This window comes from Brienomyrus brachyistius, chromosome 8, assembly GCF_023856365.1.
Source record: "Brienomyrus brachyistius isolate T26 chromosome 8, BBRACH_0.4, whole genome shotgun sequence".
NCBI lineage: Eukaryota > Metazoa > Chordata > Actinopteri > Osteoglossiformes > Mormyridae > Brienomyrus > Brienomyrus brachyistius.
This window is the reverse complement of record NC_064540.1, coordinates 1,201,477-1,225,488: the sequence shown is the minus strand read 5'-3', so window position 1 is coordinate 1,225,488 and position 24,012 is coordinate 1,201,477. Positions and strand designations below refer to the sequence as shown.

Sequence of the window (24,012 nt, the reverse complement as noted above, 5' to 3'; positions counted from 1 at the left end):
TAGACAATGAGCTACAACCGGATTTTCGTCGAAACAATATGTACTTAAAGAAATATAGATAACATTGCTCCGCTGTAAGAGGACAGCTTAGGGACCGTCTGCAAAGTGCAAAACGAAAACGGGTAACGTCAATAACTTCACTTCCAAAGAGTGAAGAGCCATCAAAACCACCAAAGACTTTTAGAATGTTATCATGGTCATGCTACACCCCTTAGGTTGGTGAAATGTACCTTAGTCTATTTTTTTATTAGGAATAACATTCAATAACTTTGCTCCTATCAACTGTACTACCACTAAAATCACTACACACTTCTACAGTCTCATTACTCATACACCATTTAGTTTCGGGAAAAAAAAAATCGTTGTTATTAAATAAAATCCAATAATTTTGCTCCTATCAATTGTAGTGTCATCAAACTTACTATATACATTTGCAGTCTCATTGTGGTAGGACTGCACCACTTAGGTTGGGGAAATGTGGCTTAGTCTATTGTTAAATGGATGTTATTGGCGATAAAATCCAATAACTTTCTCACTATACAGTGTATTTCCACCAAAATCGCTCTACTCATCTAGGGTGTCGTCATGGTCATACTACCAACTTTACGGAACTCTTCTCTCCTCCCTCTCCGCACTGATTTTGATAGGCTTTAGTCGACGTTCGCGGTACTCTACCCTGAGTCCATTAATACCTGTGAAACATTAATATAATGTGGAAACCGCAGGAGGGAAGAGATGGACATTGGATGAACGAGTTTGGCGTTTGTCTACAATGCAAAAGAATATATATAACCAACATGATCAACTGAATAGCAAATCGCCGAACTTAGATTATTATGTTTGGGCACAATATCTGGGAAAAACTTAATAACATAAGCTATATGTGGAAGCACAACCAAAATGCACAGGATATACGTAATTGGGCTATGCGATTTTAAGTTTTATTAATATTAAACGAAAACATCAAGGAAAATAATACACGAAAATACGGAAACGTAATCATAATGGGAGGAAAAATTATAACTATATAAAACCACATAGGAAAGAGTTTGATGTTAAGGGGGGTCAGAATTAATTTATTTAAATATAAAGGTCTGTTTATTGGGGTAAAGGAAGTAAATATTTGCTAAAATGTAATAATTAGTTAATATTTATAATTTTAAAATAGCACAATAAATAATACTCTAAAGGTTTATAGAAAAAATATACCGACTGCAAATTGTATGTCTAAGTATAATAAGACATTCGTTATAACACAATCAAAAATAGATTTGCTGTCATCATTTCATGAAGGTATCCCACTTGATTCAGACCCGTTCGGCTTTGTGGCATCTATCCGATCTTATCCGAACTGGAATTCGGAGGCTCTACCACGTGCTGGTATCTCACTGGTCGTCCGCACGCCCTTTGTGTCCCGGAAATAGCGTAATTGTAACACTAAGGTTTCCGTGTTGCCCCCAACCTGTGCGAGAGGGCGAAAATGGAGGGTTTGAATAAACTGAAGCAGTTTGATGCATACCCTAAAACTCTAGAGGATTTCAGAATAAAAACATGCGGAGGAGCTACGGGTAAGAACGTCTGTTAACGGAAATGTATCACGGAGAGTGGCTAGTTAACTATCCAGGCTAATAGGGGATAGGCAGGGTGAATGTGCGCGGCATACTGTTGATTATCGTTATTTCGGCATTTGCCGGCTTCTGATGTTACTGAGCCTGTTTTATCAGTGGATTTGTACAGTGGCTCAGGGTACACTAAATGTAATTCATTTTCTGTTTTTCTTCTTTCAGTAACCATAATTAGTGGGTTAATTATGTTGATCCTGTTCTTCTCAGAGTTGCAGTATTATCTCACTAAGGAGGTAGGTCATTATGTTCAAAGCCAGTAAACGTGCCTTAACTATTTATTAAGATTTTCATGTTTAGTGCGTTTCGTTACTTTTACAACCTTCTCGTGGTTTTTTTTTAAATCAAAGTCATTGTCAGTATATATCCATAATTTGTCCATGACTGAAACTCATTTTAATATAACCGGCAAAATAAAATTGAAAGAGCGTTTTCATTCCTTGTAATGAGCGATTATTTTTTATAGATTCATCCAGAATTGTTTGTTGACACATCGCGTGGAGATAAGTTGAAAATCAACATTGATGTTATATTCCCTCATATGCCATGTGCATGTAAGTAGGAAATTTCATTTTCCGACATATTTATTAACAATGAAAAGAAACAATAGGAAGTCCTGCTTTTGAGTAATTTTTAGTCTGAAATGCTGGCATAATGATTTGCCCAATCTTCGTAATTCTATTACTGGAATACTACAGTTTAAGATATTTTTCAGAAATTACTCGCATTATTTTTCTGAAGTTAATGTACCACTGCCAGGATTTCACGTCTGGTGCAATTCTTAACTGTAATTCAGCTGTAAGGTTATGCTCACATTAACCTTGTGTCCCGCAGATCTAAGCATTGATGCTATGGATGTTGCTGGTGAACAGCAGCTGGATGTTGAGCACAACCTCTTCAAACAGAGGCTGGACAAAGATGGAAAATCTGTCAATTCCGAGGCAGAAAGACACGGTGAGGGGATGCTCTGATGTCTGCACCAGACAGTTGGACTTTCACCATCTCCTTTGGGAATACACTTTTAAAAAAAATCTGATTCCTTATTTAGTATACAACAATGTCTTAAATGCTTTTGTTTTGTTTGTGGATTTTACCTAAGGAAGATGGGCATCTAGCACTGTGTGGACATAGAATTTCACAGTGGACTAGAATGCTACACATATCGTTTGTAGTTTTTGGGGCTCATCTGGCATTCATCCCCCACATGTATTCAGCATTTCATTGCACCTCTACATGTACTAATTAAATTCTGTTTCTACATATTTGATTGCAGATCTGGGGAAAGAGGAAGGAGAGCTGTTTGACCCAAGCAAGCTAGACCCTGATCGGTGTGAGAGCTGTTATGGCGCTGAAACTGAAGACCATAAGTGAGTTTCCAGGCAGTCAGATCACTGAGAGGGGGCCGAGTGACCTGTAATTATGTGACGCCAATGTAATATACATATATGGACTCCATTTAACTGGCCTGTCATTAGTCTAACCCTTTTATGACCACTAGGATGACATGAATATTTAATGAGCGTTTAACACAACGTTGAATACTGAGACAATGTGACCGGTATTGCTGATCTGGGTGTCGCTTGTCCCGCAGCTCCATCTGTGTGTAGCTCAGCAAGTTAGCGATTGATGTGTCTCTCTGGAAGATGAAAACCTGAATCCCACAGCCGATTAATATAAACTGCTGAACGTGGCCTTTAACCAGGGATGCTGGCTGTCCCAACTTTCTGATCCTCACTTGTATGTTGCTTTGGACAGGAGCATCTGCTAAACAGACATTAATGTCTACGTTTGTGGTAGATGCTGCAACACCTGTGATGACGTGCGAGAGGCATACCGGCGGAGAGGGTGGGCGTTCAAGAACCCAGACACCATCGAGCAGTGCAAGCGAGAAGGCTTCAGTCAGAAGATGCAGGAGCAGAAGAATGAGGGCTGCCAGGTGTTCGGTTTCCTGGAAGTCAACAAGGTGTTCCTCGTCAACGTGCTACGACAGGCATGCTCACTCTTCCTCGTTCCTTCCATCTCATTGGTTTTTTTTTTTTGCCCCACTAGGTGGCAGGAAATTTTCACTTTGCCCCTGGGAAGAGTTTCCAGCAGTCTCACGTTCACGGTAAGACTGGTCATCGAGAGCCACTAAGCAAACACTGGGCACAGGGGGAGATGAAAGGGCTCTTCTGGCCTGCATCTTTGGTTAGGTGTAGATCCTAAACTTGCATCCTAGTTATATTATTATGAACTGCTCATAATACATGGAGATTTTTAAAACAATCGCCTGTGGAAGCAGGTCATTGTTTCGTCTTGTAGGGACCTTAGGAGTCATGGGTAATTAAAAACCGCTACACAAGTTTGAACTAACCGAAGTGTTGTGGAGCTGGATAGGGCTACTATCCCACTGCTAACTGACACCAAACGATGAGGGAGCACTTTCATTGTTACACACAATACGCTCATATGGAGTCAAACCAAGTGTGGGTACAGGCTACGGTCTGTTTGCTTCCAACCAAGAGGACATTGTATTGCTGCTGAATAGCAGCACACCAAAGGCAGTAAGTCTCCCATATCCCTAGACAGCTCGCGTCGCTCTGTGGTGCAGCATCAGCTCCTCTCCGCCATACATTTGTTTCCAATAATAAAACCCGACGTGAATTTCTCATCACAGAAATGCCAGCATGCAGCCACTTTGCTTCGAACCTCTTCTGCTGTCTCTCTCTCTCTCTCTCTCTCTAAGTTTAAGTAACAAGGTATACGCTACACAAAAGGACAGCCTGTATAATACACACATACACACGCAGTTATTTAAATTTGATTCTGATCTGTTTACAGAGGCATATTCATACCAGTTATCTGCAGTTGACTATCCGGGTAGACCGATCTAACCAGTGTCAAAGCTGTCTTGCTTTGATTGGCTATCTGCTTGTGCAGTGCCAGTCTAATCAAGAACAGCAGGATTAAAAAAAAACCTATTATAGCCTGCATCTTAAAATTGAAACCCAACCACACTGTGCTTTCAACGCACGGGCAGTACTGGCTTTTCCGAGTCCCACAGGCCGGTCATGTAAAGTCCTGGGTCACCCACTCTTCTCCACGGTGCAGGCTTCTCTATGTACTTCTGACGTTCATTGTATAGTGACTTCTCTTCCCCTCCCCCTTTCTTTCTGCAGTGCACGCTGTGGAAAGTAAGTTAATCTTTTTTTTTAAATCCAACCTGCAAATTCCCCTGCAAACACACAGTAAACTCGGTGAACGTGAAAGGATGACGACTTGAGTCTGCATTTACCCTGTTACTTAACTGCGATAAATTGCAAATGATTCAGTTTTCATGCTAATTAGCGTTTGACGGTAGTCAAGCACACAACTCACCAGGTCCTGTTTTAATCTTGCATATTTAATGTAGCAACTTCTGCGCTCAATATGCTGGTCGCACGCAGATCTACATCAGCATAATGCAGCAAGTGAATTCCATTCAGAAAGAGCATCCAGACCACTGAAATATCTGTATATCTAAGGGTAAAACAAACATTTCAACTCTTTCTTCCAGTTCATGACCTGCAAAGTTTCGGACTGGATAATGTAAGTATGTAGGCATTGAGCCTACTCGTAGCTCCTAATGGACATTTTGCAGTTTGGATGGGTAAAACAGCTTGTCTTCTCCTGACATCCCTTATCTTTCTCCCAGATCAACATGACACACTTTATCAAACACCTCTCTTTTGGGAAAGACTACCCTGGCATCGTCAACCCCCTGGACGGGACGCATGTTGCAGCTCCACAAGGTTTGCACGGTTACCAAGAGTGAAACGTTAGCAGTAGGAGAAATGAGGCTTCGAAACTTACCGTGGGTGTCATCATGGACATTCAACCAGCCTAAATTCTCATTGGTTTAAACCTGGCAGTAATTGAAAATGTTCAGTAATCCAGCCCATTCTGGGTTTCAAAGCCTCTTTTCTTCCATGTAATTAAATGGAATCTGATTAAATGTGGGGAAAATTGATAGCCATACAAAGAAGGTGGTCTGGTCATATTCAAATGAAGGTTTTTACACCACAATGACATTACAGTTCTTTACCTGAAATTAGTCACTTGGGGCTGAAAGTCCTGCTTTTGAGTAATTTTCCGCGGTCATTTAAATCTCAGCCTTTATTTGAAGTGATTTCTCCCATAAGGCTTACAGTGTGGCAGATGGTGAATCAAATTGAGAATTTCACAAATTAGGAGAGTCTTATGTTGAGAGTGAGGAAAAAAAAAAAAAAGTTCAGCAGCGAATGCCCATTCCGATGGCCATGAAGGTGCCAAACGTGCCTCCGCTCTGCATCATGGTCTTTCCCACTCCTCCCATGAGTTCTCGCCCTCTCATCCCGACACTGGAGGGAAACAAGCCACGTGTTCAGATGTCACCAACAGCACATAAAAGGCGAAGAGTTAGATGATTGTTTTATCTGCAATCCTTTGCCAGCATTTACAGGGTTCGGACAAAATCATCGCGAAGTATAATAACTAAAAGCATAAGTTTTACTTGGTGGCTGGCTGATTGATTTAATTTATCAGTGTGTGGTGTTCGGGCACATCAGTGAACTTTGGATCGGGACTAAGCAAAAGGCAAGTGTTAGTTTCATAACTCATAGGAAACAATCCTGCAATTTAGTCATGAGTTTGGATGGGCATAGTTTGGGAGGGGGAGAGACGGTACGATGACTTACCGCAGACAGGAGAAAGTACCAAACATAGCGCCCGCGGCCATGCCTACGGCGAAGCCCATCATGAATCCCATCTTGATTCTGTCAAAGCAGTTCGGCTGGGTCTGTCCGTACGGTCCTACGGCTACTGGCATCTGTGCGAGTGTCAGCACACACAAAATCAGCGCATTAAAGTACCAGCAGAAGTCCTGTCTCCTTTAACGGCATTGCTAAACATACCACTTTTACGGACTACATGTTGCATGTACATTTTTTAAAAGTTGTCTTTTTTTCGTCTTGCGAGCTACATTCGAAGTAAATAAATCCACATATTTGGCGATACCAGTCATAAAAATGCGAGGTAGTTCTCTGTAATTAAACATGTTACAGCGTATGTGTGTCCGTTTCACCTCGGCCTGGCCTTGAAAATACGGACATAGCCATGTGTAAAATTTGAACAAAGAGCGTTGTGCTTTGCATTATACACTTATATACGTGTATATAGTCTTACCTTTACTGTTCAGTGGTTTAGAGTCGTGGCGCTTCGTTTTCGGTAGCTATATATTTCCCAAATTATCTGACGACTCACGTCCACCACCGTAGGGGGGAAAGACAAGCTAAGACTCCATCACGCAAGAGGAAGTGATGTCATAAAAAAACAGCATCATGTGATCGAGGTCAAGGGGCGGTGAAAGGCAGTCCTAGAATAGCGTAGCGTCTCTAGTGGTTAAAACCGCAACATTGACTTTTGTGAATTACTGTATTATTAATATTACAGTGTTAAGGTTCACCCCCGAAATGTACATTGTCTTGTTTTCAGCATCCATGATGTACCAGTATTTTGTGAAGATAGTGCCCACTGTCTACGTTAAAGGTGACGGAGAGGTTAGTCCATGAAGTTTTACGAACGCAAATGTAACGTGAACAGCAATCCAGTGGCATAATCATAGTGCTCAGTAGTATATAGTCCCTCTTTCAAAAGTTATAATTGAAATGATTTGTCATTATTACATTTCTTTTCATTTTATAGCGGAAACTATTATTTTACTGTCCACGTTTTTCATTGTATACACCTTTTGTTTTTAATTTAGATTAAATAAATAATCAAATATAACAATATATACGTTCGTAATGCCATACTAAGGTGTTGTCTGTATTTGGCAGGTGGTAAAGACTAACCAGTTCTCAGTGACCCGGCATGAGAAGGTGGCAAATGGGCTGATTGGGGACCAGGGCCTCCCAGGGGTGTTTGTGCTGTACGAACTCTCCCCAATGATGGTGAAATTCACAGAGAAGCAGCGGTATGTGACAGACACAAATTACTCATTTATTCAGGCATTTAACTTAAATTATTAAATTATTTTTATTTATCAATGCTGCTATTGACTTTGCACTGACAACTCATTGCTGCCAATTCCTGACTTTAAGTCTTATTAAGTTCAATCCACATGCACTTTACATGTTGTTCACTGATCACATACTGTTTACTACCTACATATTGTTCACTGCTACAATCCATGCACTTTACATGCTGTTTACCGTTTACTCACTGCTTACTGCACATACATGTTTTCTGTTGAGCTGTACTTATACTGTTGTGCTGTACTTGGACACTTGTTTGTCTGTCCTGTCTTGTCTGTCCACTGTATTTTTAGTGTTTAGAAATAGCGTTTAGAATTTGGTATAACACAGGTTACGTTGTTGTTATGTTGTTGTTCTGTGCACTTTATAGTTCGTCCCGTCCTGTATTGTTTGTCTAATGTACGCAAGGGACAGTGGGAAACGTAGTCTCGATATCTTTATATGGCTAGTACATGTAAAGGAATTGACAATAAAACACTCTGACTCTTAACACAGCAGTTACTGTAGGATACTGGAGACGAACATTCTGTGCCCAGACTCACATGGTTCAGGATATTGTTAATGTGTTTCTTTTCCCTTTCCTTCCCAGTTCATTTACCCACTTTCTCACTGGAGTCTGTGCGATCGTTGGAGGAGTTTTCACAGGTATGTACTTCAGCACTCCTGCCTTTGTTGATTTTGTTTGGGTAATTAGATTCTTAGTCTTTGATATCATGCTTTCCTTAGCTCCATTATGGCAGGACTTATCATTGCCCCGATATAGTGAAACTCAGCATTGTTGAGAGATCCAGAGATACGATAATGAATATTAAATATGCTTGAGTTTCTGCATATGCGTGCTTCGTGTTCTGCTGATGCATTACCAGCATTAAGAAGTGAAGGTGCCTGTGTTTTACAATATGATATATTTAAATACATTTATGCGTTACATAGAGGACAAAGGGAGCACGCTGAAGATTAAAAATACATGAAGGATAGCCGATTCATCTTATATTGCTTCTTTTTTAGAACTTGTGACAAGTGCATGTGTTTAACTGCCAAATAAATCGAGTTCACGTCTTTTCCAACAATCCACCTTAGTTTCAGTTTTCATGAAAATGACTGCGATACTGTTACATGGCACCACCACAGAGTTAAAGCGATAGATGTCAGTATGCAGGGCTGGAAAAGATGAGGTGTGATAGATAACATATGCGAAATGAATCTGGAGCCTTGACGATAACGAGGCGCAGTGACCGTCTGAGTTTTGGAATATTCATTTTTGTTGCTTTGATTTCATGTATTACAAGATTTGTTTCACCAGTTCTTGTAAATGCTTTTATTTACATCCAACACTCCCTTTCTGTGTCCTCTTCTAGTTGCTGGACTCATTGACTCTTTGATATACCACTCTGCACGAGCCATCCAGAAGAAGATAGAGTTGGGAAAGGCATCTTAATTGGAAGACCAAGAAATCATCGCCGTTCTCAGTTATTGAATGGTTACTTGGTCTCCATAAGCTCTGCTTCGAAGAGATGAAGTTGCAGAGAAAAAAAAATAAATTAAGAACCTCACACCCGCTTTCATAATCATGGAGGACCCCAAGACTAAAGTAGCCCAGCAGGTCCCTGTGCTGCCCCTACTGACAGAATGGCATAAGTGTGGATACTGGGCCAGTAAACCGCACTGAAATTGTCTTCAGGGTGGGGTGGGGCTGTTTAAAATGTTTATTCATAAGCCAGTCTATAAAACACGCAAACTGAAACATCTGGCCACTAAATATGTCGAAGACTTTATGGAACGTCTTTTCCCCCATTTTTAATTTTTTTAATGGTGCCATTTCGTTCTCTCGATTTAATTGATGACGCTGTATTTTACTGGGTCACCTCAGTCATTAATACCATGTGTCTGTGCCAAGATGCTGGATAGTGGTGCCACAGTCAAACACTGCTCCCTCGGCTCCTTTGTCCCGAAGTCGGGGTCCTGAAAGCTTCTCGATTCGTATTCCGTTCGTGTGCACATGTCCATGCAGTGGTGATTTTTTCATTCCCCTTTTCTATGTTATGTCTTTGTCCCTCTCCGGGGTGGCTGAGTTAGGGCAGGTGATCAGTAATGCGCCGCTGACGCCCGCTTCCGAGTGCTCAGTGGTGCTAAGGGACTTTAATACAATTAAAATGTCAACCGGTTAATTACAACTGAGCGGGCGGAGTAGAAGTCAATCGGCGGGGGGGTCGTAATGCCCGAGCGTTACTACGTGTACGGCCGGTTTGCGTTTTCATTATGCCTGCACCTTAATGACCAAATTCAGGGTCTGAGGTTTTGTATGCTTGCGTGCGTTTGCTGTTTCTTACTGTGGATGACGTTGAACGGATGTATTTATATTTAATTATGTTTATACAAACAAAAGTGAATAAATGTTGAACGCCGTCACCATTTGCTCTTTACAGTATGCTAAAAATGGACGTGGTTTTAACTAATGACGTTCGCGTGTGCATTGAAAAAGAACTTTTTACCCTGAAATTACAACGCAGTCCGAATAGCTTTGAAAAAGTTTCCAAAGTGCTGTGATTATTAAATATAAGAACGCATGATTTATTAGTAACATGGCTTTAGCCTGAACATGCCACTGGGAATGCGAAAGACAGGACATACTGGAGAAATTCCTTCTATGCACCTTATAATAATAAATGTATTTGGCAGAATCATGCTATGTAGACAGGGATATGTTTATTATTTAATTGCTCTCCCCGTGCTTTCATGGTTGCAGCTTGCGGAGTGTAACCGTTTATTCCTCTGACCATTTAAATGCAGCACGTAAGATTAATTACGCTACTTAGCGATATTACTGTAATGATCTTTCCTGAGACTTGAACCACCCAGGGCTGGACTGGATTAAAAATCTTAATAAATTTTGCCGAGGGGGGTGGGTGTCCTCCACGCTGACTTTTGCCGAGCGATAAATTTTCCTGACGGGGGGTGGGGGGTCCTCGCGGTAAATTATTACGGCAAAATAGGCCTACATATCGGCTAACACAGTATAATATGCCCGGTATGCCAGATGGCCACTTCAGCCCTGCTTGAACCTCCAAATTACGATTACATGTCCACTTTATTTTTAAAAGGCAGAACTATTTTGTGGTGCCACTATACCAGACTGTATTTTTCGCTATTCTGTACTTTGATTTGAATGACTGCGGTCCCTGCACTTTATAAACCCTCTCCCCTCCACAAGAGGGCGCTCATAATCCGTTAATGGTTAAACAATATGCCGGTTGGCTGTAATGTGGGCCCGTGACTGAGTACTCAGTCATCAAGAATCGTTTCCTGCGGATGACTTGAATTCCTGTAATTCCAATTATAAACGTTTTGTTTTAAGCTCGCACTTTCACGGGGTTTTGTGTCTGTGTGCGTTCGCCCCCCTGAAGTCGAGGTCTCCGGCATTTTGAACTCCTGGGGGGAGGCTACCCGAGTCATCAGCTGCAGCCGGTCTTGGGTCTCTGTCATTTATGAGGGTGGAATCTCTGCCTGGAGATCCCACATCCTGTTTTATCCATGATGTAAGGCACATGGAAAGAAAAATGTTTGTGACGGGAAATAATAGCTTTGATAATTCTCGGATGTTTTCAGTCCTGTTTAAATCGGGCTCCATCCCTTAACTGATGTATTATAGGCGGTCTCCAGAGAGGAAATGGGAAACCTACTGACTCAGATTCCAGCACTGATTTGGTAGGAGCTTTTGGCACTACAGAGCTGGAGAGTCAGGGGCACGGCCTGGTCCGCACCCATAACACACAGCTGGCATCGCAATGGCCAAGAGAGCAAGAGAGAACATTTTTTTTTAGTGTCAGGTAAAATCCTGGCAATACGTTTCTGGGTTTCAGTTTCTGAAGGAATATTTGTGATGTAGCAACCGAAGGAAGAAGAATGTGTGTGTGTTTGTCAAATAAAGATTGTTATTGTTCAATACGGATCCTTTTTTGTATTGATGTATGTTTCGGTAGACTATGCTAGCTAGGCTCTGACTGGATTCATTTGACCATGCTTGTTTGATTTGCTTGTTTGATTTGCTTTCGCGTCTCTTGGCCAGAGAATCCGGCTGCTCTTAATCATAAGAGGATTCACTGGAACTAACTGCCAACATTAACGTTTTGTACTGAATTACATGACTGCAGGTTTCCTCATTTCCTTTGCACATGAGAGAGTGTATATCTGGTTCCACAGAGATTGGGGAAGCAGTTGCATTACTATACCACTTGCTTCATTGAGTACTTTCACATTTTTTGGAGATGAGATCAGCTAAAAAAATAATATTTTGGTGGTGCAGTGGTTAGCACTGTTGCCTCACACCTCTGGGACCCGGGTTCGAGTCTCCGCCTGGGTCACATGTGTGTGGAGTTTGCATGTTCTCCCCATGTCCTCGTGGGATTTCCTCCGGTTTCCCCCCACAGTCCAAAAACATGCTGAGGCTGATTGGAGTTGCTAAATTGCCCGTAGGTGTGCGTGTGTGAGTGAATGGTGTGTGAGTGTGTCCTGCGATGGGCTGGCCCCCTGTCCTGGGTTGTTCCCTGCCTCATGCCCATTGCTTCCGGGATAGGCTCCGGACCCCCCGCGACCCAGCAGGATAAGCGGTTTGGAAAATGGATGGATGGATGGATGGATGATACTGTCCTTGTTCGATTTCAAAAGCAAAGTGAGACCAACCCAACTGGCATTTTGTGCCAAACACAGGGAATGTCAAGTCATGGAAAGAGAGCAACAAGCTCCATCTCTCCATCTTCCAAAACTACTTCTCCAGTACAGGGTAACAGTGTTATCACAGGAAGCATGAGGTAAAAGGCAGGAGAAGCCAATGCCTACGCGTTATGGGGTTCACACTATGGAAGGTTTTGTGAAATCAGTTCACATAGCCAATGAGGAAGGAAACGCACACACACACAGAGGAAGAAAAGGCAAACTTCACAGTCTTGGGCAGGAATTTAACGGCCAGCTCTGGAGGTGGGAAGCTACCACAGCAACAGGAACAGCAACAGGGCTGTAAATGTGCCACGGGCAGATCCAGATCTAGCAGCGGCTTACGCGGAATTTCCCAGAGTCTGCTCTGTGTAAAGGCATACTTTCTGTGGAGAGGCGGTCTGCGGGATGGAGATGGGCGATTGGCGGGAATGGACACGCCCACTCAGCACGTTCCAGGGAGACAGTATGGGGGGGGGTGCTTTTACATCCAGAACACTTCACTCTCTTAATGTTTGGGTTGTTGTCTGCGGGGGGTTGCTAAGACAAGCGGGCCGGGCGTGGAATGTGTCCCCATCTCGCCACCCCCACGCGGTGAAGCGGACTGTGAGCTGCCTGCCCGTCGCCTTTGGTATGCGCATGATGCGGCAGCTTCAGCGCCACCCATTCTGGAAGGAGCCCCCCTTGACCTCCACATTGAGAATCATGACTGGCTCTTTGAAGGCAGATTACTGCCCATCAGCTATTGAATACCACAGAAGCAGCAACGGAATTGACCCAGGTTTAGGGGAAGCCTGTGATAGGGAATGTTGTCGTTTGAAACACTCCTCGACGCAAATGTAGTAGAATAAATATACATTATATCTTTATAACATACAGCAGAAAAGAAACATGGGGTCTAAACTGGAATGACCTTCTTTTTTATTTTTAATTAATGACCTACCATAAGTATGGCAAAGAAATATATTGTGAAACTTACAATTATGTACTATAAATGAGCTTAATGTGAATAATTCCATATTTTTTTAGCCTTTGAGTGTGACTTTGTGTGTGAGTGTGTGGTATCCCATGCAGGTTACCCCCCCCCCCCCCCCCGCCCTCCCGACTTGTGCTCGATTCTGTCTGGGACACGCTCCAAGCAGCCCTGCCTGACCCGCTTGGAAGATGGATGGATGACGTGTGGGTGGTTGATTTTTAATGCGTAAGGTAACTTAAGGACATGGGGCAAGGAGAGTATCTCAGCACATCTAATGCGCCGCACTTTGTAGATTTTTTTTTTCTCAAACAGCATCAAAGAAATTTGCAACATATATCATCTTGAAGACAGTGGAGCTGTTAGGGGGGGCAGATACATTTGACCATATGGATTACTTACACAAGATTGTCAGCATTAAGAAGCAAAAGACAATTTTGAAAACCGATGTTATTTAGGCGATGCTCTGCTGTTACATTTGACAGTTTTTACAAACGTAACTTACACTGATTTCTTCTTTACACTGTCTTGCTTCCACAGGCCTTTTATCTTTTTCTGTCGTTCGCTTCGCTTTTCACCGAGTGAAGCGGCTCGACCACCCAGCCGGTCAAGGAAATGTTATATGGGTTTCCTTATTGTAAATAGCACCAATAATAATAATAATAATAATGATAAACATTTATTTCAGACCCAAGTAGTGCATGTATTTAGGGCAGCCATGTATGTTCCTAAATGAGCCTAAGCCTGAGAGTGCCTAGTGGCTGATGGAGTGGCACTGCAGCCCAGCATCCCCAGGGCGCTGCTTTGATTCCTGCTCAGTGTGTGCAGGACACATATTGTCCCCTATTCACAGTTTTCTTGCACAATTCATAAACATGTGAATTTGGTGAATTGCTGTCTTTGAATGCTTGTTATGAGATCCTATATGTCCTCTGTTTCCGATGCCCCCCCACGACCCTGCAGTGAACAAGCAGATATAGATAGATTTTTACAGCTGAGGTTGCAGTATGTGTATTCCGAGGGGTTGGAAATTGAAAATTATGTTGTCAATCATTTCAACCTCTTAAAGTTGGCAGCACCCAGGGGGGGGGGGGGGAGTATGAGCTCATTACAGGCACCTTCCCTGCTTACTTGACAAATCTGCTTCATGGGAATCACTGGATCAGTTTGGGTCAAAACCACAACATTATGTCCTAAAACAATGTCTCACCATCCGAAAATGCTTTTCAGAGGAATCACTTCTACACTCATTTTCTCAGGGGCAATATATTATTGTAGGGTCCTCCTCCTGCCAACCACCCCCCCAAATCCCTCAGGAACCTGAGGAGGATAAGCATTTGGAAGATGAATGGGTGGGTGGGTGGAATTTGATGGATGGATGGATGGATGGATGGATATTATCAAGATCTTAATGGCTGCTTTAGAGATTGTGAAATTTCACATCAGGTAAATTTGAAGGAGATCCCAGTTTAAGGCTGACTGGGTTACATTTTACTTTGCAGGTTTGTTATTCATGTATATTTGCTAAGCTTATGTGTTAAACCAAAAATTATTCATATATACAGTCAGACTTTGTTTTATGCATGGATTGCTGCAGTACATCATAGATACCAGAACAGCGTCCCCTGCTGTAATAAATCAATAGGCTGTTCTTAGGCCATCGCATGTTTTATTGCATGCGCCCATCATAACCTGCATGCGGACGTCACTATCAGTCTTTCTGAAGTTGCTGCAGTAATGCTATATTTTCTAAAAAAAAATACATATATATATATATATATCCTTGTTTGCTGGCATTTACGTTCCCACAAGAGGCACCGTGAAACAGACTCACCTCGTCGTTTTCCACACGAGACATGTCCCAGGGGAGGGGGGGCGGGGGGGACGTAGGAGGTCAGCTGATGGCAGGCAGCAGCTGGTGTGGCCCTTTAAGGGCACGGCGCGCACTTCTGGGAACGGCACAGAAACCGTGAATGAACAGAGGTGCGCCTGAGGGGTGTAGGGTTGCGGGTCAAGTGTGGGCGGCAGCTGGCAGTGCACGCGCTGCCTTACATGGGGAGCCGGGTGGCCCCGTGAGCCGCCCCCACCCCCACTGACATGGTGCACTCTCCAACCCACCGACACCGCCAGCGATTTCTCTCCCCCAGCCCGACTTTCACTCGCCACGCAGCTCTATAAATAGTGATCCTGTTGGGAACGGCGCCGTCAGCAGCAGCAGTTACACACTGTTGCTGAGTTCCTAGAAATATTCCCCGGGGATTCTGGGAAGCCGTCCACGCTGAGAATTCCCTCGCTCTTTACCCCGCTTCCTTCCCGCCGCTCACGCGCGGCTCCCATGTGTCCGCTGTGCCGTCCCCGTCTCTGTCCTTCGTCGTGGCAGGTGACACAGTTTCCACACGTTTATTTACAGTGCGGGCCTGGCCAGGAGCCGCGGGAAGTGTGGCCTTGGATTTCAGATTTCGACTTGTTCCATTTAAATGTGAAGTGGGAGCCCCTTAAATGCTGCACTTAATCGCACTGGTCCCAGTAAACCGACGCTTCGTAAAATGCGTTGGCATGCTGGCTGTATGTATATTCACTGCCATATTTGCCAGCTACACTGATTTATATTTTTAATATGCCTATGTTTTTAATGTAATAAATTACCATTCATGTATTCAGCTATGTGTTTTAATGGCTATTCCACTCACTGTGTATTCTACGTAAGGCAGGCGGTCTGAAAATGTATGTCTGCACAGAATGTTCTAGAATTTACTGTGTGCCTTCTCAGAACTGTGACCTCAGCTGAGGCTCTTTGCTATGCCCCCCCTCCCACCGCCTTTCCAGCTTCCAGCTTTTTGAACGGGAGGGGGGGGGAAGGGAGGGAATTTACACTGAAGCACAGTCAACTGGAGGAAATAGGGCTTCAAGCCCACCATCTGCAGAAACAGATGTTGTTCTGGGCAAACAGGAGATGTGTGTCTGGGTTTGTGTGTGTCTGTGAGTGTGTGTGTGTGTTTGTGTGTGTGTGTTTGTGTGTTTGTGTCTGTGTGTGCGTGTGTCTGTGAGTGTGTGTTTGTGTGTGTGTGTTTGTGTCTGTGAGTGAGTGTGTCTGTGTGTGTTTGTGTCTGTGAGTATGTGTGTGTGTGAGTGTGTGTCTGTGAGTGTGCGCGTGTGTGTGTCTGTGAGTATGTGTGTGTGTGTGAGTGTGTCTGTGAGTGTGTCTGTGAGTGTGTGTCTGTGAGTGTGCGCGTGTGTGTGTGTGTGAGTATGTGTGTGTGTGTGAGTGTGTCTGTGAGTGTGTCTGTGAGTGTGTGTCTGTGAGTGTGAGTGTGTGTCTGTGAGTGTGCTCCGGGGGCTCCGGGGGCTGGCGGAGGCTGTTTCTCATTCTCACGCAATGCATTCGTTGCTTTGCCAGCATCTTCAATGTCTGACCCACCGGCGGGGGCTTCTAAGGAAAACTCCCTCGATTCGCAGTTCCTCTCACTCTTGAGCTAAAACCACGTCTGACAGATTCAGTACGAGACAAATGGAAATCGTGGGACCTTTATGTTCTCTTTATTCCAACTTCATTTATAGTTTTTGGTATAAGTAAGGTTTTTATTTCACTAATTCACTAATTCCTCCTGCGGAATTAAGAGAGGCGGTTAGGCTAACACACGTCTCTAAATTCCACATTGGTGTGTCACTGTGTGCTTGTGTGTATGTACCCTGCAATGGACTGGCATCCCATTCAAGGTGTCCTTCCCTTCTGCCCTAGGTTGCCTGAGTGATGGATGGATGGATGGATGGATGAATGGATGGATGGATGGATGGATGGGCGGACGGACTTTTTTGACAGAGAAAGTCTTTCCCGCTGGTGATTGATAAAAATAAAAAAGATCACCACCATTATTGCTGGCATCTTTGTCACTGCATTTGGTTTGAAAAGTAACTACAAAAGTGATAAACTGAATGAACAATCTGCCTGATTCAGAATATGACAGGAGTCGTCTTGTTTTATGATCTACACTTTACATCTGGCATTTCCTTTGAAAAGAAATTTGAAAATTCTTGTGGGTTATGAGTGGGGCTACTTATGAGTAATTTGACCACACTGCAACCACCTTCCCTGTTTAGACAACCGAACGTTGGAGCAGTTTGAGTCAACTGATCATTCATCTGACACTGTGCCCTGAAACAGTGTCTCACCATCCTAAAATGATTTTTGAAGGAATCATGGCCTGTATAATGATTGTGAAATGCTACATTATGGGGGTGTCTGCTCCAATCCAGCTGTGTTTGTTTTCACTCTACAGGTTTCTTACTCCTACGCCTCTTTGTTTAACTGATGTCTTTAACTAAAAATAACCCATTTTTACAACTGGACTTTTTTTCTAACTGCATGAATTGCTCCAGTACATCACAGATATTACAACAGGGTCCCCAGAGACTGACACCAACCAGCATGACGCTGTGTGTAAGTTTCCAAGTTTCATGCTACCTGATGTCTGGAGTTTTTTTGTCTGTGACTTTCCCTCCATTGTAAAGATGGGGGGGGGGGGGGGGGGGGGATCCCCAAGAAACAATGGGGGTAAAGGCACTCAAGCTTAACATTTTTATTTTCGACAGAAATATTTATCTCTGTGACACAGTCAGCCAAACATTCTTCAACACGGTAACCTGAAATTGTAAATCGCCTCCATTCATATCCCAAAAATGCGGTAGCATTTCTTGAGGACGACACCGTTCATTTTGGAAAAATGACACTTTGCATCCAGTCACGAAGATCTGGCTCCCGTCATTTTCTCCACCACAAATTTTCTATCTGTGCTTTGCCGTGTGTTAAGTTCATTTCGAGGATGTCAGGAGTTTTTCCAGCTTGAGTAAATATCTTTAGTACTACATAGAAGGTAAAGCCCTGAGATGTTGATTGAGCGAGGTAGCAAGAAGGAGAATTAAGCTATAGTGTATTTAAAAAAAAAAAAAACAGGAACTGAGACCTCAAAGGCGAGGCAGGGTACATTTTGTTAAGGACTAAAAGTGGAACCCAAAGAATCGAAAACTGCTGCCTTTCTTCGCTTAATTCACTGATCAAAACTGCTCATAATGGTACTTTGATAGTGACGATTTAGAACATTTGTAATGACTAATTAGCTTACTAGTCATATATGTAAAGGTTTTATGCACTATGAGCTCTTGTAACGCCTACAAAAAGCCCATTAAAATGACTACTGTGTCTTTCTGGCCCCATTACTAACCATCTCTTCATCATAAATCCGAAAAAGCTAAAGTATGTGGCACTAAAGTGAGAAATGCTGTATGTGTGACCATTTAAAGGAATGATTCGCTTGACACCTGTCATGAAAGTCATATGGCAGAGTAATAACAGAAGTAATAATTGGTAGTGCTCTAAGCTCTATATGGTATACTTGAACTTAGATTGAAGATATCCATCTCCCCATTCATCTATCCATCCATCATCTTCTAACCATTTATCCTGGGCAGGGTGGAGGAATGATTAAAAACATCCATCCATCCATCCATCCATCCATCTATGCATCATCTTCTAATCTATTATCCTCCAACCATTTATCCTGAGCAGGGTCAAAGGGGAGATGAAAATATCCATTCATTCATCTATCCATCTACCCATCCATCCATCTATCCATCCATCTTCTGACTGCTTAACCTGGTGAGAGCCTCAGGGAAATTGGGGTCTATCCCGGGCAGCACATGCTACACTTTGCTCTAGTATACAAGTGAAAAGTAGGTAGATTCATTTCCTATTATTCATAATAAATGGGTAGTGTGTGGCTCAGTGGGTTATAAATCGGTGTCCGGAAGGTTGTGGGCTCGGATCCTGTGGCTGGGAAAATGATTGTTTCATCACAGACCCTTAACTCGGACTCTTCCATGGGTCTTCTTCTAGCTTTCCGAAATGCCATGCCTAAAATTTAAATGGTCTCTTAAATATAAAAAAAAAATCACATTTGAAAGAGACAATGTTAGAAGTGCACGTATAAGGGATTGCTTGAGTTAATTAATCCAGCGAAAAGTTCCCTGAAAGTTCTGCTAATTTTGCCTGCAAATGAACCCCCTGGGCCAGTTCGATTGCTCTGAAACCTGCACTTGATGAGCCTTGCTGAATGCAGCTTGTCCCCTTCTCTGTAAACCACTAACAGCCTCCACACTGAGATTAAAAAAGGTTCTGTCGGAATTTGTTCAGTCAGGTATTTGCTATCTTCAGCTGCAAATTAAGCACGGGTTCTAGAACACCAAAACAAAGTAATTGTGACCGTTTTGAATTCTGAAAACTCCTTAGCGATGAAGGTGGAGCCTCGCTGGTGTTAAGGAGTGTAGACAAAGCCTTTGATGGCTGAGGACCACTAGCTCCCATATTTCTATGCTGGTTGTTCATGATCTTGACATTTATAAATTAGTCATCATCTGGCCAGAACCCACACCTGGTTTCTGTTTTAGACATTAATAAAAAAAGTGTGAAAATCAATCGGACCGTTATCAGTTATTAGCTGTGGTCCAAACCTAGTGGTATTTCTCAGTAATTCACTGATCACGCTCATACTTATTTTGGTGTTTGAAAAAATAAGCCAGTAACACATTAAAAATAAATAACACTACATCGGAAAAGGTTTAATAGATAGACCACTGACCTGTGATAACTCAGAAATGCTGAACTGTAACCAAACAAAGAAATCAGGACACCTTCAGGTTTAAGGTGATCTCAAACACTTTGTCTTGGAGGACAGAGCATATGAAACTAGATAAGTTTTAGCTCTTCATTCAATCTAAAAAAAAAAAACCTTTCGTCACACATCTTAAATAGGTGCGCTCTGAATATTTTTATGGGGGGGGGGGTGGTTCCTCTGAGGCTTAAACAGAATATATCTTATACTGAGTAAACCTGTGAGTTTAGCAAAAACGACCCTTACAGCAAATTTAATGAGCAGAGTGCAGCGAGGGGGCCTGTCATCATTCTCCAGCAAACGTTTCAGATTCCAGGTAACACCTTGGAGACAAAGTTCTCTGGAGGAGCATCAGTTATTTACTGCAGACACTCAGATATGCAAATCCACAGTGCTAATCTCCAAGGAGGAAAACTGTGGAGGAGCCCTAAGGGTATCTATTACTGGCTTGAAGCCCCTATCACAAAGCCACAGGCAATACAGCATGCTTTCTGCTCCCCCAACACTCCCACCCATCACACCCCCCCAGCAAACGTTAAAGATGGCTGCGCTGAAACGGCCGTGGTTTTAGGTCCCTGCCCCTCCCACTTGGAGCCACTGGCATTTTTTATGTTTAGGAACAGACATGTTATCTGGAGACTCAGAGGAGATGTAGGGAGGGGGCCGCGTGGAACTCCTCCCTTGCGAAATCATGCTGCAGATCTCAGCGTTACAAACCACTGTACGTTCTCACCAGAAGCTGACTCGGCAGAAACGCGGTGCCGCTTTCCTGGAAACAGCCGGCCTGCGGAACACGCTAACTGCCGAAAACGCTCAAATCCATCTGCCCGTCCTTCAGCTACTGTAGTAATCTGTTTCTCTTTTGTAAAGCAATGATGGTGTGTGAAATGAAGGAAAGACTAGCCCCCACTATGCAGCTCAGTGGTCAGCACTGCAGTGCGCTGCAGTGTCACTATTCTGGGGGGTCAAGGGTTTGAATTCTGCCTCTGGCATCGTTTGCACGGCTTATGGCTTCTTCGGGCTACTCAGGCTGTATCCGCCTCTATTCACGTACATGAAATTAGAAGAATCCATGACTCTAAATTGCCCATAATGTGCAACTGTGTGCATTTGCTCTGTTTCCAGGGATGGACATGATGCTGGACCAAATAAGTGCTTGCTGATGATTGATGGACAGAGGGGGGCCCAACTGCTTAAATGTGATCTGACAGAGATTCATTGTACTGCCGAAATTGGGAATCACCCAATCTGCTTCTACCACATCGATTTTATGCTTAATTTCCCCTTTGTGGGAATAAAACAGATATATGACACACTAGCGGTGCACAAGTCCTCTTCAATGCAAGCCCAGACACCCTATCAACACTGCGCAAAATGCCGTGGCGTGCGAAGACGCAGAGAGCAGGAGGAGCTCTCTTAGGAAAATGGATGCCCACATCGGCCGGCGTCTCGCCCTTCTCTCCCAGTACGCCTGGCTGTGTTGTTTCATGCTGTCGTGACATATGGGAGCCATTGCCGGGCTCGAGCTGCGGACTGTCTGGATATGTATACCTTTCCATAACTGGTCTCTCTCATGTCTCCCAGAAAGCGTGGTAGCCATGCATTACGCAGGCCACATAAAAGTGGCCCTCGAGAAAAAAAACAAGAACTCCAAATTGGAAAATCTTAGGTCTGAAAGTCTCTTATCCGTGGAATATTACAGAGCAGCGGAACGTTCCACCATGTCTGATAGACGCTTCGCTCATAAACTGCAGCCAACGAAAGTTCTCAGTGTGCATTAAATTCATTTCGCAAGAGCACATCTGCATGTAGAAGACCGGCTAACATCTATAGCTGTTTGTACCTTTACAAGAAGGAATGCATAATATTTTGGCAAATAAAAGGGGGGGGGGGGCAGTGGTGGCCTAATGGTTAGGGAAGCACACATGAGATCAAAAGGCCGCTGGTTTAAATTCCCAACCAGTAAGGTACTGCTTCCACACACCACTCCAAAGGCATAACATAATAGCTGCCCACTGCTATGTCAAATGTGTGTTAAACACAGAGGACACTTTTCATTGTGGTGTGACACTTAATCACTTAAAGAATTAGAATTATAGAAATATAATAATCAAAGGCTTAAAATTAACACACAAAAGTGAATCTGACAGTTGTTTTCAGATACAGTAAAAGTTATACATTTTAAAACCATAGACATAACTATCACAAAAGAAGTACATCACAACATCAATATTCATAGCAAGAAAATAATCTCGTTTTGTGAACTGTAAAGTTCAGACGCATGAGCACCTATATACACGAAAGGATCCAGGAGCAGTGGAAGGAGAAAAAACAAAGTGATGCATTGTATATATCATATTATCAAAGCAACCCTCTACTGGATAAGTGGTGCAGAAGATGGATATATCATGTTATATATCTCACAGCTTTTGGAATGGAAACTGGAATACACTGAGGAAACCCATCAGGGCACAGGGGAAGCACACAAGCTGCGTTCAAAGGGCCACTGCAGAACTTAAATGTATAAACCTGATGGTTCCAATTTACAGAGTGACACAGTGAGTACCCACAGTTTTTCCTGGTATTTTTTTATGCCTATACACACAAAAACACACACAATACATTGTAGCATAGGACACGAGGCATGGGAACACCCTGGATGAAATCACTCCCCCACAGAACACACAGAAGCACGCTACGCGCAATTTAGAGATGACAATTTTGTAAAACAGGAAGGAAGCAAGGTACCCAGAGGAAGCCAACATGGGAAGTACATGGAAACTCCACACAAAGTGGTAATGGGAGCTGAACCCCAAACCCACAGGAGGGACTTGATATTGCAGGCTATTGTACCATCTACGACATTAAACAAGATGTCAGTACTGGATTTAGATAACCATCCATCCATCTATCCATGCATCCATCTTCCAATAAGTTTAATATTAAAATCCATAATAGCAGGTTTTTGAAGAAAATCTGTACAGACAGGTTCTATCAAATTTGTCACACATGACAGGTCTATTTAGTGCTTAATCAAGTCAATCAAGTTAGAAATGATAACAGGGGGAATGTCTTCATTGCATACAGCGGGTTACTGTTTAGGTTTAGAATTGTGCCCAAATATACACATCAGTATTGGCATTTGTTCCAGATACATTGACAAGAAGTGTCTCAAAAACATTTGACAATCTTTCCAAATCATTTGCAAAGAAAACCACAAGATTATATAATTATTTATTTATTTAATTTTGTGTGCACTTCCTACAAATTTACAATAAATGTACATTGGATATCTAGCTCTCATTCTGAAACTGTACATTCTACGTTATTTGAACACAAACTATATTTCATGGATATGCCACTTTCATCGTTTAATGGATAGCACATCTGAAAACAAAACAGAGTAGGTTGAATATTTCAATAGAAAATAATCTGCAAAAATGTTGCCGGAAGAAAATCCACAGCAGTGTTCGCGGTGAAATCCTTAACCATCGTGCCACAGTGTGCATGCAGGCAATTTCTGATTAAACTGAACACCTAACTACATACCTACAGGTGCGAAAGCTTTTGCCTGTTTAACATCCCATTTATTACTTAGCCCACAGAATTGCGTAACAGCTGAAGTGTTGCGTTATAAAGTGAGTAGGATAAAATGCTTGCTTAACACAACCAAAAGGGACCACGTCTGTCCAGGAGGCTTTATGCAATTGTTTAATCAACGAACGAATTGAAACGATTCATTTTATTTGTTCAGTGAAACAATACTAACCCGTATCAACAGTTTAAAGTACATATGCTAAGTGTCCATTACTTACTGTGGAGTGTATCTGATATTACAGCATACGTGGCATACTGGATGTATGAACCCTAGCCTAGGTACCTGCTGAATTAAAGTCTTTTCAACAGAATCGTATTCCAGTTTAAAACATTTCTACCTTTAAATAGCTTTCCAAGTGTTCTGAATAGTGGTGGTTTATTTTAGTAATTTACAACGGTTATATATCATCTTT

The 24,012-nt window shown here is 42.7% G+C and overlaps 2 protein-coding genes across 3 annotated transcripts; one reads left to right on the top strand and one right to left on the bottom strand.

Annotated features, from left to right (window-relative positions):
* The first annotated feature begins 1,410 nt into the window (after window positions 1-1,410).
* Window positions 1,411-11,597, top strand: ergic3 (ERGIC and golgi 3). Of its 2 annotated transcripts, XM_049022828.1 has the most exons (14): window positions 1,411-1,568; window positions 1,788-1,858; window positions 2,089-2,176; window positions 2,457-2,576; window positions 2,896-2,989; window positions 3,420-3,585; window positions 3,672-3,729; window positions 4,781-4,795; window positions 5,158-5,189; window positions 5,296-5,392; window positions 7,113-7,177; window positions 7,457-7,593; window positions 8,244-8,299; window positions 9,013-11,597. In XM_049022828.1, exons 1-14 carry the CDS (start codon window positions 1,481-1,483, stop codon window positions 9,090-9,092), a joined length of 1,167 nt encoding a protein of 388 aa, XP_048878785.1. In that variant the 5' UTR covers window positions 1,411-1,480; the 3' UTR covers window positions 9,093-11,597. The 2 variants fall into 2 exon arrangements, with proteins under 2 accessions (XP_048878785.1, XP_048878786.1); XM_049022829.1 differs by lacking the exon at window positions 4,781-4,795.
* Window positions 4,984-6,961, bottom strand: romo1 (reactive oxygen species modulator 1). Its single transcript, XM_049022830.1, has 3 exons — window positions 6,804-6,961; window positions 6,317-6,447; window positions 4,984-5,980 (listed from the first exon to the last, which is right to left on the bottom strand). Exons 2-3 carry the CDS (start codon window positions 6,445-6,447, stop codon window positions 5,872-5,874), a joined length of 240 nt encoding a protein of 79 aa, XP_048878787.1. The 5' UTR covers window positions 6,804-6,961; the 3' UTR covers window positions 4,984-5,871.
* Window positions 11,598-24,012: the final 12,415 nt, after the last annotated feature.

Bases quoted from the DNA above. Each gene is read 5' to 3' on its own strand.
- ergic3 (XM_049022828.1), top strand. From the start codon at position 1,481: ATGGAGGGTTTGAATAAACTGAAGCAGTTTGATGCATACCCTAAAACT. The intron at 2,177-2,456 runs GTAAGTAGGAAA...TGTGTCCCGCAG, and splicing joins CCCTCATATGCCATGTGCAT to ATCTAAGCATTGATGCTATG. The intron at 5,393-7,112 runs GTTTGCACGGTT...TCTTGTTTTCAG, and splicing joins GCATGTTGCAGCTCCACAAG to CATCCATGATGTACCAGTAT.
- romo1 (XM_049022830.1), bottom strand. From the start codon at position 6,447: ATGCCAGTAGCCGTAGGACCGTACGGACAGACCCAGCCGAACTGCTTT. The intron at 5,981-6,316 runs GTAAGTCATCGT...GTTTCCCTCCAG, and splicing joins GGTACTTTCTCCTGTCTGCG to TGTCGGGATGAGAGGGCGAG.